We start from the raw sequence: 19,429 nt of genomic DNA on the forward strand, positions 1-19,429 counted from the left end.
TTGTCTGTTTGTTTGTTTGTTTTTACAGTTTTGCACAGTCTGCCCTGCTGCTGAGTCCCACCCTCAAAGCCCAATTATATTAGATAGAAGATCACCCCCCCTTACTTTTGTGATTATTTAGATTGAATATTTTATGACTTGTAAAAATAATCTCTGAATAATCATTTGTCTGATGTGTTTTTTATATATATAAATGAAAGTACCTTGTTAAACGGGTTAAAAGTTAAACTACAACTAACTTCTAACTTCTTGAAACTACATATGCTACCATGATGCTGCTCCCTCTCCTGCAGCTGTGTGAAGTGAACTTCTCAGGCCTGTTTCTGTGTTATGCCATCCGTGTTTTCCTGGAACCATTTACTTCTGTGATCTTCAGATTAGACTGAACTCCGTTTGCTTGAAGAGAGGAACAAGTGGCTTTTTACGAGCCCCTTGTTCTTTGTTTCATAGCTGCAGCTCTGATTTTCCATTTCTAAACTCAGAAATATTTTCAAAGTTAAGGTTACAACTGATAGCCAGTTGTTTATTTTATATCCATCAAAAAAGGAAAATATGAGTGATTTGCATTATTTTCACTGCTTCTCCACATTGAAATGATGCGTTTAGTTTGTCTCCTACATTTAGTTCTTATTTAATACAGAACTATATAACATTACATACATGACATTTTCTTGAGGGAGTCATGTGGTGAGTATTAATAATCTTTTTTAATAAACTCCTCTCAACGACTCCTATTGGTCCGCGAACCCCGGATGAGAACCATGTGGCCTAGACAGTAGTTAGTAATGTCTGTTCCGTTTTAGATACTGGGCTTTGGGCTTCATGTCGCGGTGAGCTGGAATGTCTGCAGCGCCTCAGTGTCATCAGTGTCTGTCTAACAGGGCGCAGCACCATCTCTGCCTGAAGGACGGGACAGTCCTGGGGGGCTCCATCTCTGTCGCCTCTTCTCTGCCAGACACCGAATGTAAGCGGAAACCTGCCTGTTCAGCCATGAAGACTGAGCAAAGCTGTGTGGAGACCCCGGTGATTCTCCGGGATGTCAGAGATCTGCTCCAAAAACCGGCGCACAGAGGCGACGATGCCCCGGGGAAGCAAGACGAAAGCAACTACGTGGATTTGGAGTTAGTGGACGTGAAGACAGGCGGGGCAAACGCGGAGAAAGACTGTCGCTTTGGTGAGACAAGCCAAATATCCGTCCTCCTTAACAACAACAGCGCCGGAGCTCTGTGCGCAACGGCACCAAACCACGAGTTGGCGATTAAACCCGAGGATGAAACTAAGAAAGAGGATTCTGGAGTCAAGGAGGGTCCCTCTGGTCCATCATCGTCATCAGTTCCTCCCTGTCTTAACGACTGTCTCAGACCAGGAGACAAAAGTGGTCGCGCCATAACGCAGCCAGAGGTGTCCAAAAAAGAAGAGAAGACGAGCACAGCGGGAGATGAAGAGTTACACTGTGGAGACAATTATCTGAGCCGGAGGAGTGAGTCGGATGATTATGAGGATGATGAGGATGAGGATGATGATGTTAGCTTGGTGCTTTCTGATGACTGCGTCCCGCGTGTGCCGGAGGACGAGTCTCACTACATTACCACGCACGAGATCCAGCTCTCCGAGCTCTCTGACCATGAGGGGGACTACGACCTCAGGGTGGACTCCTCCACCAGCTGGGACATTGAGGACGACAACCAGGTGTACTCTTTTGTCGATTATGCTTCTTGTGAGGGTGATGGAGCGGTGGGGGAGAGGGGGGCCGGCCGCCAGCCCCGCTCCCCGGGCGCAGCAGCAGCAGCAGTCAGCACTCTGCTGGAAGGTGATCTGCGCTACGCGGCCAAGTTCACCAGCTCAGATGAGAGTGTGTCGAAGGCCCGGCAGCAGCAGAGCAGTGGCGACGGTGGGGGACAGATCCGCCTGTCAATCAGAACCACTTCTCGAGCTATAAATGACCCTGGCAACATTCAAGAAGAGGGAAATATTCCTCATCATGCCAGGCGCTCCGGAGACATGAGTCGCTATGTGTTAAGGGGAGTTGATGGGAAGGCAGAGACGCTGTGTGACAGGGCGAAGTGTTTCATAGCCGCGCCCGGACGCTTACATTTTGGCGGCAAATTGAGGGGAAAAGAGGTCACCGAGTATTCCAGCGGTGCGTCCAGCGCTGTCAGCGAGCTGGACGACGCTGACAAGGAGGTGCGCAACCTGACGGCCAGGGCCTTCAAGAGCCTGGCTTATCCTTACTTTGATGCCATCAATTTCAGCACCTCCAGCGAGTCCTCTGCATCAGAGCATGGGAGAGGGATAAACAGATGGTCCACGTTTGTCGACCTGAAATATGGCAACATGAACATGTCACAGGGACTGGACCAAAGTGTTGTGTCCAATCAGAACTCTACGGCCTCATTTGAGATAGCCAAAAACATAGACAATAGAGGTTATAAGGGCATTGCACTGCCCAGCATCGAACCGCCCACCAGCAAGAGCCTCACTTTGAGTGGGAATCCCCATGGTGCATCGTCATCTACAAAGAAAATAGAGCTGATGGGGAAATTCAGTCCGGGCCACAGTGGAGTGATCAGACTCACAGAGACTCTGAATTTTCGTTGCAATGTCAATTCGGGAATGTCTGGGGGAGAAAGAGGCACAGACTTTGCACAAAACGCTGCAGGATCACGTTCCACAGATGAAGTTACCAACAGTTTGCCAAGCGGCCAGAGGAGAGGGGCCAGCAAGCCGAACTCTAAAACCATGGAAGACACGCACAAGAAAGCCATATTCGCATCGAGCCTGATCAAAAATGTGATTTCTAAGAAGATGCAGTTCGAGCAGGAGCGCAAGATGGAGCGGGGCGAGATAAGTGAGCCGCCGCACCAGGAGAGCGACAGCCACAGGGGGAAGGGGGGCAGGGAGCTGCACAGACAGAGCTCCAGGTTTTCAGAGAGCGGCTCTGACCACGCTATAATGTGCGTGGATGAACTGGGGGACTTTGTGGACAGCGGCTCATGTGATACCAAGAGCGACTCTCGGAGACAAGACACGGCCGCTCCCGCACCAGAAACGAATTTAGAGCCGGCAAATGTGGTCGGAATCGATACTAAAAAAGGCGCATTGGAAGCGTCCAAAAGCACGCTGCTTCGCAGCCAAAATAGCGCGTTCAGATGCTGGAAGGACGGAGAGCTCGAGTTTCAAAAGGAAAATAAAAAGGGTAAAACTCCGGAGAAGCTGCCTTCAGCTTCCGACAGAGAGGGCGAGCGGGCTCAGCGCGCAGCGGGCAGCGGCAAACGGACTAAAATGTCTCATTTGTTTGTGCCAAGTATCCAACTGCTGTCCAGCGAGGGAGAGGTCGGACAGCAGCTGCGGAGCAGGAATTATTCTCCATTTGGCGATGAAGGACGGATACAGTTGCGCTCTGACAACACTTTATACGTCGCGGACTCCAGGAGCGTCACGACATCTAAATCTCCGGAAATTAAAATCAACTTACGGAGCGTCAGAGACAATAAAACGGAGCCTCTCGGCGTCTCCAAACTGCGCGCTCCTAATATAGGCTGTAACGCAGCCAGCCTCATCAGAACAGATGACTTCAAATGCCAGGCGCTGGCTTCAGCCTTGAGGGGTGAGTCTTCAGATAAAGTGCCGCATTTCATGGTCAGAGACATTAGAGATAACAAAGGGAAACTGCAGACGCCCATTCATCAAGTGAGAGACGTGCGCAAGCTGGTTAAGAGCTCCTATCACTTTGTTTCTTTAGATAACAACGAAAATAAATCGAGCTTTGCCTCCGCTGACAGTCATCCAGAGCAAAAGAGACAGGTGCCCTATCGAAACACTAACTCTGTGTCCCCTATAGTGATAAAATGTCAGTCTGTGAACACAAACACTAACGGAAAACCACCTGGAAGTCTTGAGTTAACTAAACGGGAGCCGCTGGACGTAGACAGGTCGTCTCCAGAGGGCGCCAAAGAGGCACCACTGCAATGGGCAGCAGGGAAAACACCCACTGGTACAAATAACTCCTCAGAGGGAAGCATTGGTTTGAGGACTGAAAGCAGAATAGCTTCAAAGAAACAGGAAAAAACATCAGATATCACAGACAAGAAACCTGAATCAAAGATGGCAAACCTGGCGGCTCTGGAAAAACTCCAGGCTGCTGTGAAAACCATGGAGCAGCTCTATGTGTTTGAAAAAAATGAATGGAAGAGGAAGAATCAACCTCAGCCACTGACTGACAGCCACGTACTATCACTGTTAGCCAGCGAGGAGCACGGAGGACCTGAGGAGGAAGGATCCAGAGGGCTCCACACGGACATGGCAGTCAGGAGAGACTCCTATTCCAAAACAGACAAGATGACTCCAGCAGCAGCCACAGGGTCCCCCAGCATGGAGAGCCTGCTGAGGCGGGAGGACAAAGACCTGGTCAAGGCCCTGCAGACATCCAGCAGCCATGACGACAGGCTGGTTGCTAAGTCACTGCAAACCATCAGCGCCACAGGCAGCAAAAACATATTCAGCCTGAGCTCCAGCCTGAAGCCTTCCACAACCGCAAAGGTGACTCAGCCAAACGTCGTCTCACAAACACCGTTCAGCAGCAAAAGCTTTGTCCCTAAGTCCCCGAAACTGCCCGTGTCCTTAAAGATCAGCCAGCCGAGGGTCGGCGGACACGAAGGAGCTGAACTGAAGGAGGTGAACAGATCCTCACTGGAGCTTTCAGGCACCTCGGCTGACAACGAGAACTACCTAACCATTCCGGTCAAGTCTCACAGCAGCAGCAAACAGCCCCCGTTTGCTGAGAAAACATCAGTGTATTCAACCACCACTTATCCACACCCAACCACTCCCCCAGGACACTTGGCATGTGGTGCCAGGGGCCAGGAGGACCACAACCAGACCCCCAGACGCTCCAGTATTGTGATGGAAACATGCTCATCAGGGACCCCCTCTGCTACCATCTACCACTCCTTGCCATTGGGCATGTCCACCAATCAGCCACAAATGTATTGCTTTTCCCCAGCAATCACCCCAGCTCCCACCATAGACCCCTTCCAGGCCACCCAGCGGAAGATGCTCCTGGATCCCACCAGCGGAAACTACTACCTGGTAGACACCCCTGTGCAGCCGGCCACTAAGCGTCTCTTTGACCCAGAAACAGGACAGTATGTGGATGTGCCCATGCCACAGCCCCCCATGACCCCTGTGCCCATGCAGATCTCACCATTGGCCCTCAGTCCAGGAGCGTACGGACACACCTACATGATCTACCCAGGCTTCATGCCCGCGCCCTCAGTGATCCCGGCCCGAACACTGGTGCAGTCACAGATGTCGGTGCAGTCAGAGGCGGAGAGCGGAGAGAAAGGCTCGTCGCAGCAGAGTGAGGGCATGTACATAGAGAGCCCCTTCTACATGGCCACAGGAAAGTCAGCCCAGGCGGCCCCCGGAGCCCAGCAGCAGGCCGCCACCAACAGGCCAGTGCAGGGTTTCTCCAGCGTCAAGCAGCCGGTCATCAGCATCACCTCCCAGCAGGGGCCCCGGATCATTGCCCCGCCCTCGTTTGATGGGACCACAATGAGCTTTGTGGTGGAACACAGATAAACAGCAGCTCGCCTGGACAGGTGAGTCTGACTGTTCACCCTCTGAGGACGGACTGTCTCCACAATTTATGCTTGGTTATAATTGAAATCCATTTAAAAACAAAGCAGTTGCTCTTCAGCCCTATTTTTTTCACATTATTTATTATGTTTTGATACATTTTAGTAACTACAGTGGACCCACATTCATGCCCTCCTTTGTTCACTATCGTTGGTCTTATAACTAACATTCTGCTGCAGTAAACAGAGGTTAGGTAACACAGTGGTTCCCAGCCTTTTCAGGTTGTGACCCCTTAAAATAAAACTTTCAACCCCTTTTCTTTGTTCACCTGCAGTATTTACCGTTTTTAAGTTCAATTTGTAGTTTTTGCAAGAAAAAAAATCAAAGAGCAGAGAGTAGAGTAGAAATAAGCAGAACTTATGTTTTTGCTTTCCCTTTCTGTGGGGTCCCAGCTGCCAGGTTGGGGACCACTGAGGTTTCCCACTTCAGGTTAATGTCTCAACTCCGACTCTTCACATCTGGAATGGAAATATCAGTACAGCTCATTTTGTGTCTGCATCAAGAAAACAGATTACAGATGTGACGTGGAGGATCCGACTCATGTGCACACACTTTATCTACTGAGTTAAACAGAATTTCACCTAAAAAATTGTGATTTTAATGCATAAAATATCATCATGTCCTGTGTTCAAACACTTGATAACCAAGATCCACCAGCAAGTGTAATAACAATTATAGATGTATGACGATTAGATTAGTAATTATAATGTAGAGTACTAATACTGTTGCTACCAATGAAACTGGTAGTGTTATCATGCAGTAATTTTGTATTGAACTTCAGCTTGCAGTCTAAAGCCGCACTCAGACATGCAGCATTCAACAGTTCAAAAGCAGGTGTGGTGTAAATTTGGGATGGAGGGATGTTGGGAAGTTGATCCGGGGCTGACGGAGAAGCCAGGCAGGGAGAGGCAGGAGTCAGATGAGGTGCTGAGTGAGAGAAACTGACAGGAAGGGCAGGGGATGAAGAGTCATGTTGGCAAACTGGTGAAGACTGGATTATAGAGCTGGTGGACTTTATACTGTTGGTGCTGATGAGTGGAGGGGTTACAGGTGAGGAGGTGGAGCAGGAGCGAAGCAGATGGCCACACCCAGCCAGACAAACACAGGGAATGAAGAAGAGGCACTGACTAACCATGACAAATTTACAAGGTGAATTTGCATTTCTGGTTAGAATACTGCATTTCTGTTTAATCAAATTCTTACTGTGAAACTATAGAGGCCCAAAGTGTCAAAATGTTCAATAAATAAGACATATATTCATCTGAATGGACACAGACTTAAACAGATAATGTAGCCATGAAAGAAAAAAGTTCATTTTTATTTAATTCTGTTCATTTTTTACATCACAACATTATTTTTCCCCACACTGCCACAACTTTGGTAATAGTGAGCCCAACATGTAAGAAGACTTAGAAGTGTCCAAAATTAAATAAATCAATAAGCATTATAAAACAAATAATCATTTGTACAATTAACATGTACAATATTATAAATTATCAGATAATTTGATAATAAATTTTATACATTCTAAAACCCAGTTTATTATTGGCTGCTAGCTCACTCTGATCAAAGTAACAGCCAATCAAATACCAGGCTCTGCTCTCTGTACCTTAATTGACAGATAAAGACTTTGTGCTGAAAAGTGGCTTAATGAAATAAATCTGTTACTGAGAAATGATGTTATTGTGAAATAAAAGCAGACTTCAGAGAAAGGAAATTTTGAGATAAAATTTTCCAGATGCCTTGTATTGATCTAATTTTGAACACCTTGAGCTCCTATCAGTTGGGTCTAATTTTCTTTCGTACCATTGTCAAAGTTTTGACAGTGTGGGACGTACGTGAAATAATAACTGACTTTGAAGCAACATTTTACAATAAAAACTACAAGAGGATGAAATAATATTTCATAAAAACAAGCTTTAAAATGTTTTAAAAATGTATTTGTTTTATTGTTCCACAATTTATGTCTTTATCCATTTATATAATTATATATGTCTCATTTATTAACATAACACTTTGTGTCTCCATGTATGCCTTCATATAAATTAATTGTCTAGTATCATGTCAGTTGGATGAGGACATGAAACATGCAGCCAATCATGTACTAGGATTCAACATGTATGAAAAAGGGGCACTATCTGACCGCAAAGTTTGCAGCCGAGCACCTCAGCAGGTCATAGCACTCACAAGCTGATATCACAGCACAGATACAGAGGATTATATCGATATAGGAGTCTTCATGGGCTAGGTGTTTGAATATGTGTGTGTGTGTGTGTGTGTGTGTGTGTGTGGCATGGTGGACATAGTGTGTGTAGGAGTAAAAGGTCAGGCAGTGGCAGGCGTTTGTTATGTGTGTACATGGAGAGCTCCAGCTGCTCCTGGACATCAAGAGGCTGCTTGGCAAGTCAGAGTCGCAGCAGGGTCAGTCGGCTTTTTATAGGACCAGTCATTTAAAGACGGTGAGAGTGAGAAGCCAGGTTCACATGGCATCTGATCAGCAATTACATAAACACAGCATGCAACATGGCAGCAGATAGCCTCAGCTGCACCGGGGCTGGACATTTGGAGTTCCCCTTCTCATCTGAGAATGAGCCCCACATACTGGAGGGCTGAGTTATGTTTGTAAAGTAAACAGATAGTCTGTAGTCTGAGAGTCCAGAGGTTGGAGAAATGGGTTTCTGAATGGGAGGCTGCGGCTTTAAACCCTACAGACTGGGTGCAAAACTGTGTATAGGAAAATCAATGGAGAATGTTCATGTAAGATCCCTCAGCAGCTATTGTTATGGTGCCTTTGAATGTAGCAATGAATGCCTATATTTATCAGTGAAAACACCCAGTCACTGGGACCCAGTCTGGGCTCCAGGGACAACAAGGATCAACAAGTGCCAGAGGAGGGAAAACACAATTCGGTGAAGTTGATTGTATCGAGGTTGATTTTGTCGTGATTTTGCCGTCAGCTTCTTTATTTAGAACAGATATCACTTCTGTGTGGAGAGACAGAAACAAAAGGTTGACTCTGAAGTGAACCCTGAACTCTGAGCTGACCAGCCCTGACATTCAGTTTTGTAACAGCTAATCAGTCAGTTCAATCAACTTTGAGACTGAGACTTGGATGATGATGTTAGAATCCAAATGTTTGTTAGTTTGAAAATATAACTGTATTCAGCTGTAACCTGATGGGGAGATAAGACCTACATTTATTTATAAACCTATAACTGTAACCTCATAGTCTGACCCACTAACAGCTCTGTGACTTTGGTGATTTGCAGATGAAAAAGCGTTGAGGTTGAATAACTGAATGTAAAGCTCTTTCACATTGCAAAATATTGCTCAAAATCAGATTTAATGTATTAAATATTTTGTTATATTTCAACATTTTTCATGTAAACATTGTAACTCAAGTTAAGACTATATGCAGCCTATTTTCAAAGACTCACTTTTAAACTACATTTAGTCTAAATTTAAAATCTTAAATTCTTTTCAGCTGCTCTGCTGTCATCCTCTAAATGGAGTATAACAATTATGATGAACTAAATTATCACTTACAGTCATGGTTTCATTTTAAACAACATTAGAGCAAAAACATTTGTAGCAAGTAACCATCATTGCTTGTGTGCTGAATTTTATGCAGTGTCCTGACAATTGCTTGAAATGCCTGAAGATTGTGATTTACCACCATGTGTTGCTATATATGTGTATATATATATATATATATATATATATATATATATATATATATATATATATATATGTGTGTGTGTGTGTGTGTGTGTGTGTGTGTGTGTATATATATATATATACATATATATATATATATATATACATATATATATATATATATATATATATATATATATATATATATATATATATATATATATATCTCATATTGATAATTAGTTAATTGACCATACTACTTTATTAACACAATAAGGCTAATGTAATGTGTGACCCCATGAAGTCATGTGTTGAGATCAGCTTCACAAATTGTTTCCTGATCAAACAAAATAAAACGCTTCCTCTTTGTCACAGAAATATAAATATAATAATGAATAATATAATATTTATTACATTATTATATTATGTTATTATATTGTTCTATTTTTTGTTTCAGGTGTTTTTTATTATTATATTTTATGTTTTAGGTAAGTGATGCTGCTACTAAAAAGCAGTTCAAAGCTTTATTTGTCATATGCCGAGTTACAATGTACAGTAAGCAAACCAGTGAAATAAGCATTGGTGCAAAATTGGAAAAAAATATTCAAAAATTATGCAAATTATCATGTAGCAGGAAACATATTTGATATTATCAAAGCCTGCTGAAGGATAAACTCCACTTTGTGACCTGATTTGATTTGAACTGATTTACCTTTTAGCCGCATCTGACCTGTATTTCAATGTGTATCACTATATTGGATATACTGAATTATTGTTTTGTACATAATAGTTCACAGACTGTGGATCTGCTGGTCAGTCCACCTTTTTTTCATTTTGAAGCAACTGTTGGAAATATTTCACTGTCCTGTTATTATGTTTGGAATCTACAGAATTCAGTCAACCACCATCAAGTATTCTTTCATTTTAATGCGGTAAATGCACGTTTGTGAAAATATCATATTTCTCTTATTAAGTCTTATTAAGAAATTTTCATGTTGAAAGATCTTGTTACATATTTGTTGGTTTTGTTGTTTTAGTGCAGTTTCAGTTGCTAAAATGTTTTACTATAAAAAGGTGCTACGCTATCGTCACTGTTTTAGATTTGAAGGTTGCTTCATCACTGAACCAGCTGCATTTTACCAACCACACTGTAACTGCACTGATAAAATAATTCACATGGTTCAACTTCAAAACTTAAGTTCAATTGCTGCCTTAAAAATGTTGAAGACAAGCTTTGTTCAACTAAAAACGAATGATCATTTGTTGTTTAATACTCTGTATAACTGGGGTACATTAACCATTCAAGAAAACTTGCTGTATCTTGTCAAACAAACATATAATTCCACTCTATTTCAACTTACAATATAAAGTTACGATAACTTCAGCTATATTCATACCAACTGCCATTTCAAGTTAAGTTTACTCGTGTTTTTGAGGCAGCAGTTGAAAACTAAAATAAATAGACTGATGTTTTTAATCGTTTTATTTCTTATTTTTACCAATAATGAAAAGTGCTGCACACAGCCATGTATCATGATTTGTGTATAACAGACATTCTTCAGTTCTTCATGTAACATAAGGAACTTAGCTTCAGCTGCTGAAACCTCTTTGTGCTATACTCAGTACAAAGACAGCAGGCACAGCTGACTCTTCACAGTGGTTGTTAAATTCATTCAGGAATGAATTCAGTAATAATCCTCTTCATGGTTAACATTGTTTTCATTATTATGGAAAGAAACAACCATGACATGCATTTGCATGTATTAAAAATGCAAAGCAAGTTTACTGTTGTACATCATGTCTGTTTTCATCAAACTACAAAAAATGAGAGTTTTAACTGTGTAGCAATGCATGCTGGGAAGTCTGTTAATATACTAGCTCAGTTTCTTCAAAAACTTCATTCAACTCTCAGCAGTTCATTTATCCAACTTATCATTTCCAGCCAAGACTGGATGTTACAACAACTCAAGTTCTACAGTGGCCTGAAAATTAAAACTAGACATTCAAGTTGAATTAACTTGAAATTAACAAAACGAGAGAAGATGCACGTAGTTGAGATACATTCATGGCAACATTGCAACTTCCAAAATTGACCTCTGATCCTCAGAATGAGGGGGTTGGTGTATGTGTGTGTTAAGGTAATGCCATGTGTTTTTACAGAATGCTCACTAAATGAAAGCACAGATGAATAATTAGTATCAGGAAAATAGAAAACTGTAGCTTGTGTCATGACAGAGGTAACATCTTTTTCCTCTTGAAGTACAGCATACAGCTTATTATCATATTCTTGGAAACCACTTATTAGTCTGTGCTTTCTCTGGCTGGTATGGCAATTAAATACTGGATTACATACCAAAAAACTTTTGTTTTAAATTTTTTTTTCTAATTCCTTGCCAACTGTTCACTCTAGTCTAGTAAACTGTGTCCTTTGAGTTTCATTCTACCATATAACCTGTGGTAGAAAACAGAGGTTGTTGTTGATTATTTTTTAAACATAAGTTTTCAACAAAGTGAACACAGCTAATGAAATTCCATCCATATCCATTATATTGGGCAGCAGACAGATAACCCACTACCCAGACAAATAAACCCCAAAAGAAAAAAGATAGACTTCAAATAAGCAAGAAAAATATGTTTGTTTTTGTTTTTTTGTAATTTGGCTGAATGAACTAACTAAATCCCAATATTTTATCGTCTCTACTATCTTTAAATTACATATTTTATATTGTGTTTCTGAATGATCCACTAAACTCTCTGTTTTTTTCAAACTCACTGGTCCTGCTGATGGGGTTAGGTCTTCTGAATTAGAATTCAGGGAAAGATCAGGTCTTCCATTGTCTTGTTTTGTGCTTATTGCAGGACTGTGCAAGTCACATGACAGCAGTTTTTGAATATGCAGACTTTTTGTACTTCTGTGCAATAAAGCTTTAATCTGTCCAAAACATGTTGTTGAGAGAAATGAGATTGTGTGTAAGTATAAATACTTTTTTCACAGGTCTCAAGGAAGGCCTGATGCCTCGATGCTTCACTGAAGGATTCTGGGACTTTGGCGTTTTAGTGCCTTGCAGGAGGTTTGAAGCAGGGTCATCAGACCACTCTGCTGCTGTGAAACTGTTCCGTGAACTTTCTGGAGAGACAGTAAATGTTGTGAAGGTAAAAGAAAGTATGTTTGTCATGGAGAGAAAATCTGAACGTTGGAGAATTTTGAATGAAGTGGGGAGCACACAGTTGGAGACTTGTGATTTTAGACGGAGAAGAGAAATGAAAACGTTTCCAGTGTCTTGTGTCAGTGTCCAGAATGAAAACAACAACTGCTGAATATGATTTGATTGCAAATTTGAGTTTTTTCACTTTGATGTGTTTTGCAAATGTACAGTGTTTGTTCAAAATTGTGTCACAAATACTGAAAGGGATGTTTGTAATTGTGTTTGTGCATTGTGAAAATTCAATAAACATGAAACCCTTTTGCAAACCTGTCAGTTAACACTTGCTGACTGACCACGTGGAGCTCAAGTAAGGGGTGTAAGGACATGCTTAGCCTAGCTTAGCGTAAAGACTGGAAACAGTGGGAAACTGCTTGCCTAATGCTGGCAAATTTACACAGTGGATGAAGTTTCTGAACTGAAAATAACACTGATGATTTTAAAGGGAGTTACCTGCTTAAAATGTTGAACTTTAAAACCAGATGGACCACAATGAAGATTTGAACTAAGTTCCTTGAACCTCTGAAATTTGGTGGCACATTTGGACACACTTGACCTTCCACAGTCCTTCCATGTATGTGATCTGTATGAACCATCATCAATAATTGGAGTAATTTTGTCCAGCATTCAAAAATATACCTACCAACACCTCTAAAGCTCATTGGTTAACATACTGTATCTGGTTTGTTTAGTCTTTATGGAAACAGACAGACATGTAAAAATGACAACATGTGGTTTTGGGTGGAACTACTTGTTTGTCAACCAAGTGCAGCCTCCCAGTCTTGTCACCACAGGTTGCCCAGTCTGGCACCATTGTGTGAGACCAAAACCAAAACCTGTGCTAAACCCATACTTGACCACCTGTCTTATAGCAGGAAACACCATGCAGAGGTGCTGGGCAGATGGATACACCACTGTTCATCAAGCATATAACTCACCTAAAACCACAAATTGTTAGCTTTAAATTTTTATTAGACTCCTGATTATCAAAAGAGATATGTGAAGTTAGGTTAGGAGTTTTCCTCTGTCCAGTCTTGCTATGCTAAGCTAAACTTTGTACTTAACACACAGACGTGAGATATTGATCTGAAAATCTCTCCCTCGGATAGAAAACAAATACACATATTTCCCCAAAATACTGAATGATTCTTTCAAATACATAAATGAGGAGAAAACATTATTGCCTTGCGTGTTTGCAAGGCTGAAAAGTGGCTTAGCACTGTTGATGCTGGAATGTGTGTTAAATAAACAGTCAGTGTTAAAGGCTTCTCTGCTGGCTCTGAGCCTATATAGTAACTGGGTTAGGAGGGGATGGAAGTGAGGGATGCAGGATCATGTTGCAGAGCCTGAACTGTACACACACTGAGGCATCTAATCCCAGTGTGTCTGCAACACATTCCATTACATCCAGAGCCATAACACATACACACACACACACACACACAAGCCTCTGACCAGTTTGCAATGCATTCTTTTATAAAGGGCTCTTATGTTGTAACTAATGCCTGTATTACAGGTTAATTTACATTTGGTTAATTAGAAAATGAAAAACTGAAAATAAAATGAAAGAAAATAGTTACAATTGGCAATAAAACTGATTCTGATTCTGATTCCGAAATCATTCCCTACTCTTGTGGATTCAAAACAGATAATTCAGATTTAAATAGTTTGATATAAATTAATTGCAGAGATACTGATGAAAAACAGCATTTAAGAAGGAAATAAAGAAAAGAAATATCAGTAATAAACCACAGCACACACACACACACACAAAACAACAGCAAAAAGGTTGAAACCATCACATTATTTTAGAGCTTATTAGCTGCTTGAGAGTGAAAGCACATTATTTACTTGTAAATCATATTTTGACAAAAAGTGAGGTCTCAATTCATCACATTTTTTCAGCTTAAACTGAAAATGTCCCCTATCCTAGGAAATCATTTAATCTATTTTATGATTATTTCCAACACATGCCTGGTTCCTCAGTCCAAGTCTGGCCAATATACTTCCACCTCTGGGCAGAGTCTGGTTGTTATACCATATGTTGATCAAAGATCATTGTTACAGGAACAGTGGACCCTACTGGACCCATCCCATCCCAATCCTTACAAAATCAAACTGAAGGTCTACAAGCAAAACCATTTTCTGGCCCTTCCACCTGATGCTGCCCACATGGACGTTTTTTCCCCCCAATATTCTGACCTTGTACAGCTCCATTTGTGATGCATTCACGAGTTGTCACATGTAAGTTGGTATTTACAGGTTTTTAGGTGGCTGTGGTGTAGAACATTTTGTGAAATATAGTTGCTTTTTGGGGAGTTCAAAAACATACTGTAAAAGTTGGATACTTATTTTAACATATTGCCACCAAATAATATTATCAGTTTTTGAACGCCACGTCTTTTTATTTGGACTGGTGATTATATGAAAACAACTAAAATATTTTCCATCATCATTCTCAAAACTGCTTCAATTCCAAGATCCGTTATATTTCCGATAGCATTTAAACGCATCTGGCGCGGTTAAATGACGTCAACTATGCGCCAACATTTCCATACATGTGGGACAGTTGCTGAGTGGAACAGTTTGTTTACTTTATTTTCCTCGTCTGTGTGTCGATGAAGCACCTTTAAACAGAGTAATTTTAGTAAACCGTGAATTGTTTGTTAAATGCAGCCAGTTCGCTCTCTGTTAGCAGCTAACAAGCTAACAGCTAACATCAACAGCTAGTTAACAGGGCAACAGCCACCTCTGTTTTTCACTGATGGCTGATGATAGTGTGAAAGCTGAGGCTTCTGCCCAGCAGCAGAACGATAATGGAGATAATGAGAAGACTGTGAGCAGCAATGGAGAAGCTGCTTCAGAAAACCAGACTCTGTCCAAAAGGCAAAGGAAGAGGCTTCTGAAGCAGCAGAAGTGGGAGGAGGAGAGAGAGCTGCGAAAGTAAGTAAGGTGTTTCAATCACTGTCAGCAGCGCTGTCAGTCATCGAGGCATTTAGCTACAGAGATGTAACACCAGCGTCTGCTCATATATTTAATGGTGTGTGTGTTTGTTACAACAGTGTCACAGTGTTATTTTCCAGGGTCGCCCCAGTGTTCTCCCCAGTCACGTCAAACCTCATTCAAGTATCTGTCAAATTACTGTTGCCTTGCTTGTAGTGGCTCTTGTCTATAATGTAAATGCATATAATCTTAAAATCTATATGCCACTGGTGCTCCATAGGAACAAACTGTGTTCAGGCAAAAGAAGTCTATTACATTCAACAGTTCAACAGAGCACCATACTTGTTTACATATAAAACCATAATGGTCCACAGCCCTGACCAATTGTTACATAACAAAACCAAAATAATGATTTAAGGAACCACTATTTAAATGACTCAAATAAATCAGGTACTTAAAATTATCACTAATCATTGAGATTCTTTACTAAAATTATTGTTTTTGAATATTTTACTACAATGTGGGAGTCTGTAGTGTGGTGCCACATCATGGCCCACATTGCAGTAGCTAGCTTGTTTCCACTGCAGGCAAAGACGAAAGGAGAGGAAGCAGCAGCGTCGCCTGCAGAGACAGAATCATCATCCTCAGGAGGAGGAAGGAGGAGACACCCAGAATGCCAGGAAACGTCCACGCAGAGAGGTGACACCCAGCACGCTGAGGCTGGTGGTGGACTGCAGCTTTGACAACCTCATGTTGATCAAGGTAAACAGCTGTGGGAGACACTGCAGAGAGATACCTGATATGTGTACATTTACAGATAGGAAATTAGGCAAATGATGTCTTCTCAGGATGTCCGGAAGCTTCACAAACAGATCCAGCGGTGCTATGCTGAGAACAGACGAGCTGTACATCCAGTACAGGTTAGTGGCTACTGTACAACACTTGAACCAGTAGAGACAATCCTGTCTGACTGTCTGATGTATAACCACTGCTCTCACTTCTCCAGTTTTATCTAACGAGTCTGGGTGGACAGCTGAAACAAAGCATGGATGAAAAGGACAAAGGATGGGTAAACTGGAAGGTAAGCAGAGCTGTAACAATTAGTCAGTCAATCTATTAGCTGATCAAAACCTAACCTAAGGAACCAATCCTGTCAACTTTCTGGGACGAGGGGCAGGGCTAAATAAACCTGAAACTTGTCAGTACAGCGAGCCAGAGTTAGCATTAGCACAACCACTAAGACTGTGTCAGCCACAGCCAGTTACGAAGCTAACAAACAACATAAACAAATAAAAGATGCAAACTGCACTAACTGTTCTGATACGTCTGCTAGTCACCGATCTTGATACTCTCCTGTTTTAACTGTCAAAGTAGTGCAGCGGTGGTGGGCAGGGCATACGGCCTGATCCAGATTTTTCAATGAGGAAGTAAGAGTAAAGCCCCAGTTTTTTCGATAAATAAATAAATAAATAAATAAATAAATAAATAAATAAATAAATAAATAAATATATGTATATGTATGTGTGTGTGTGTGTATGTATATGTATGTGTATATATATATATATATATATATGTATGTATGTATGTATGTATGTATGTATATATATGTGTATGTATGTGTATGTATGTGTGTGTGTGTGTGTATATATATATATATATATATATATATATATATATATATATGTATATGTGTCTCCCTCTCACCCTTCCTGGGGTGGTGTGTCTTCCTGTTTTCCTGACAGAGACTTCAGATGTTGTACCTGGAATCTTCAGAGCCAGTATTCCAAGAGTTCCTTATTCTCTGCTGTAGTCTATGAATGTCTTGTTCCAGTAACCCGTTTCTCATCACGTTGCCCTGGTCCCCCAACACCTGACGCGGACCTTATATATTTTTATATAATATATATATAGTTTTTCTTTTTCCACTTTTTACGTGTCAAAAGGATGTTAAACAACATATTTATCATAGCAGTTTTTTTTTACAGAGTTTAAAACATGTCTGGAGGAACTTTAAAAGCTGGCTGTGAGGTTTGGTGTGTGCATTGTTACCACAGTGATAAACCAGGCTGGAAGAAAAACACTGCAACATCAGGGCTACATCAGACTTTATTTTATTTTACTGTTTATTTGTGTAGGGACAAGTATATAGCATGAACCAATGCCACATTTATGGATAATGCTAGTTTGCATGTGTGTGTAAGTGTTCCCTTTCATGTCTGTGTGCAGGACATTACCATTAAAACTGAGCACTACAGTGAGGTTGTGGCTAAAGAAGATCTGGTGTATCTGACATCAGACTCTCCCAATGTCCTGGAGGAGCTGGACCAGAAAAAGGCCTACGTGATCGGAGGCCTGGTGGACCACAATCATCATAAGGTTTGTCTGACTTCAGTGCTGCTGGTTAGCTGAGGATGATGATGATGCAGACGTTCTTCTAACTGGCTCATCATATTCACATCCTGCGTCCTGATTTGAGCTGGTCAGGGTTCTGTCGTTTGCAGGGGATTACCTTTGAGAGGGCGAAGGAGCTGGGGATTAATCACGCTCAGCTTCCTCTTAGCAGCTTTGTCAAGATGAACAGTCGGAAGGTTCTGGCAGTCAACCATGGTGAGTACACGTACCAGATCAATACATTAGACTGATATGAGTTAAACCACATAGCGTTTATGTTCTCTCGTGGTAAAATTCCCCACTGTAGTCACTGATAAATTGTACTTGAGACTGAGTCCAATCAAAGCTTAGCAACCAAAGCTAGACTCAGCAGGTCTTTGGATTTCTCCACATGCCTTGGCCTCTGCTTAGAGCAGTACTTGGTATATGTAGACCTTGTCAGATTGTCTTAGCCTTTCTAAAAACAAAAACACACAAGCAAAAGTGTAAGAAATCGATTAAAAAGTATCTGTTTGAATCAGAAAAACTTTTGTTTGCCAGTAAACAACTTTCCCCCCCAGCCTTTGCAAGTGGTAGTAACGTTGGCAGTGCTGCTGCTGTAGTTCAATTTAGAAAGGTCACCACAAGGAAACATGTCATTTGTTTAGATTATCAAATGAACAATGAATTGTTTTTCTGCCTTCTAGTAGTAGTGTTAGCAACGTAGCTACCGCTATCAGCATGGCTAAAGTAGAAAGTAGAAACCCAGATCTCAGTGAAGTGGTAATGGCAGAATGTCAGGTGTCGCAACGATAACCAAGTGGGCGGGGCTCAGTCTCAGTTTTGACTATGGAGGACGTCAGCTGATTCCTGCTTTGACTCTCAGCTGTACATTGATCCCTCCTGCAGTGTTTGAGATAATCTTGGCGTATCTGGAGAAGAGCAGCTGGCAGGAGGCCTTCTTCACTGTCCTGCCTCAGAGGAAAGGAGCGGTGGCTGTCGACAAGGATGGAACAACTCTTCCAGAAAAAGAGGAGGACGATTCAGACTCTGACTCTGACCCGGACACACCAGAGCACACTGAAAAGAACCAAACACTCAGCCCAAATGGACAACTCCAAACAAAGTCCTAATGTCTGAGACTATGGGAATGAAGAAACTTAGAAGCTGTTTTGATTTACTGATGCTAAAGCTATATCCTAAAGTCTTTTGTTTCTGTCTTAAAACATTCAAAATGCTTTTTGTTTTGTTTTTTACTAGATATTTATTGAACATTTTACTTTGTGCCCATTGAATTGCTCAGCTTAGTTGGACTGCTGATATAAATGGAAAGTTTCATTTTCTCTACAGTTTTTGGCAGAATACAGAGATGATATTACACTCATGAACAGAGTTTTATTAGATTTTGATTCTTTTGTTTGGAGTCTAAAGCTAAAGCTGCCACCTACCTGTGCCAAATGGATGCGTTTAAAAGAAAAGATTTAATACAAGATAAAGTCAACACATGACCATCATTCTCACTAGTCCTGGAATTCCTGGAATATTGTGAGTTTTTACAAAATATATTCTTTTGAGAAAATCAAGCATTTTTTTCAGATTGATTGAAAATTGAAGTTGTA

The 19,429-nt window shown here is 41.5% G+C and overlaps 2 protein-coding genes across 4 annotated transcripts; both read left to right on the forward strand.

Moving 5' to 3' along the window:
• The first annotated feature begins 804 nt into the window (after window positions 1-804).
• cunh4orf54 (chromosome unknown C4orf54 homolog) lies at window positions 805-12,766 on the forward strand. 3 transcript variants are annotated; one of them, XR_011691023.1, is made up of 3 exons: window positions 805-5,600; window positions 6,688-6,786; window positions 12,290-12,766. XR_011691023.1 is itself a non-coding variant. In XM_071478255.1 (2 exons), the coding sequence occupies exon 1, from the start codon at window positions 841-843 to the stop codon at window positions 5,578-5,580; it is 4,740 nt and encodes a 1,579-aa protein (XP_071334356.1). In that variant the 5' UTR covers window positions 805-840; the 3' UTR covers window positions 5,581-5,600; window positions 12,290-12,766. The 3 variants fall into 3 exon arrangements, 2 of the variants coding, with proteins under 2 accessions (XP_071334356.1, XP_071334357.1); XM_071478255.1 differs by lacking the exon at window positions 6,688-6,786; XM_071478256.1 differs by lacking the exons at window positions 6,688-6,786; window positions 12,290-12,766 and adding an exon at window positions 6,030-6,681.
• Window positions 12,767-15,023: 2,257 nt separating this feature from the next.
• trmt10a (tRNA methyltransferase 10A) lies at window positions 15,024-19,324 on the forward strand. The gene is made up of 7 exons (XM_071478266.1): window positions 15,024-15,440; window positions 16,028-16,202; window positions 16,289-16,360; window positions 16,447-16,521; window positions 17,667-17,816; window positions 17,942-18,047; window positions 18,720-19,324. The coding sequence occupies exons 1-7, from the start codon at window positions 15,262-15,264 to the stop codon at window positions 18,941-18,943; spliced, it is 981 nt and encodes a 326-aa protein (XP_071334367.1). The 5' UTR covers window positions 15,024-15,261; the 3' UTR covers window positions 18,944-19,324.
• Window positions 19,325-19,429: the final 105 nt, after the last annotated feature.

This window comes from Trachinotus anak, unplaced genomic scaffold, assembly GCF_046630095.1.
Source record: "Trachinotus anak isolate AG129_WGS33_773 ecotype Australia unplaced genomic scaffold, CSIRO_AGI_Tana_v1 ptg000005l, whole genome shotgun sequence".
Classification (NCBI taxonomy): Eukaryota; Metazoa; Chordata; class Actinopteri; order Carangiformes; family Carangidae; genus Trachinotus; species Trachinotus anak.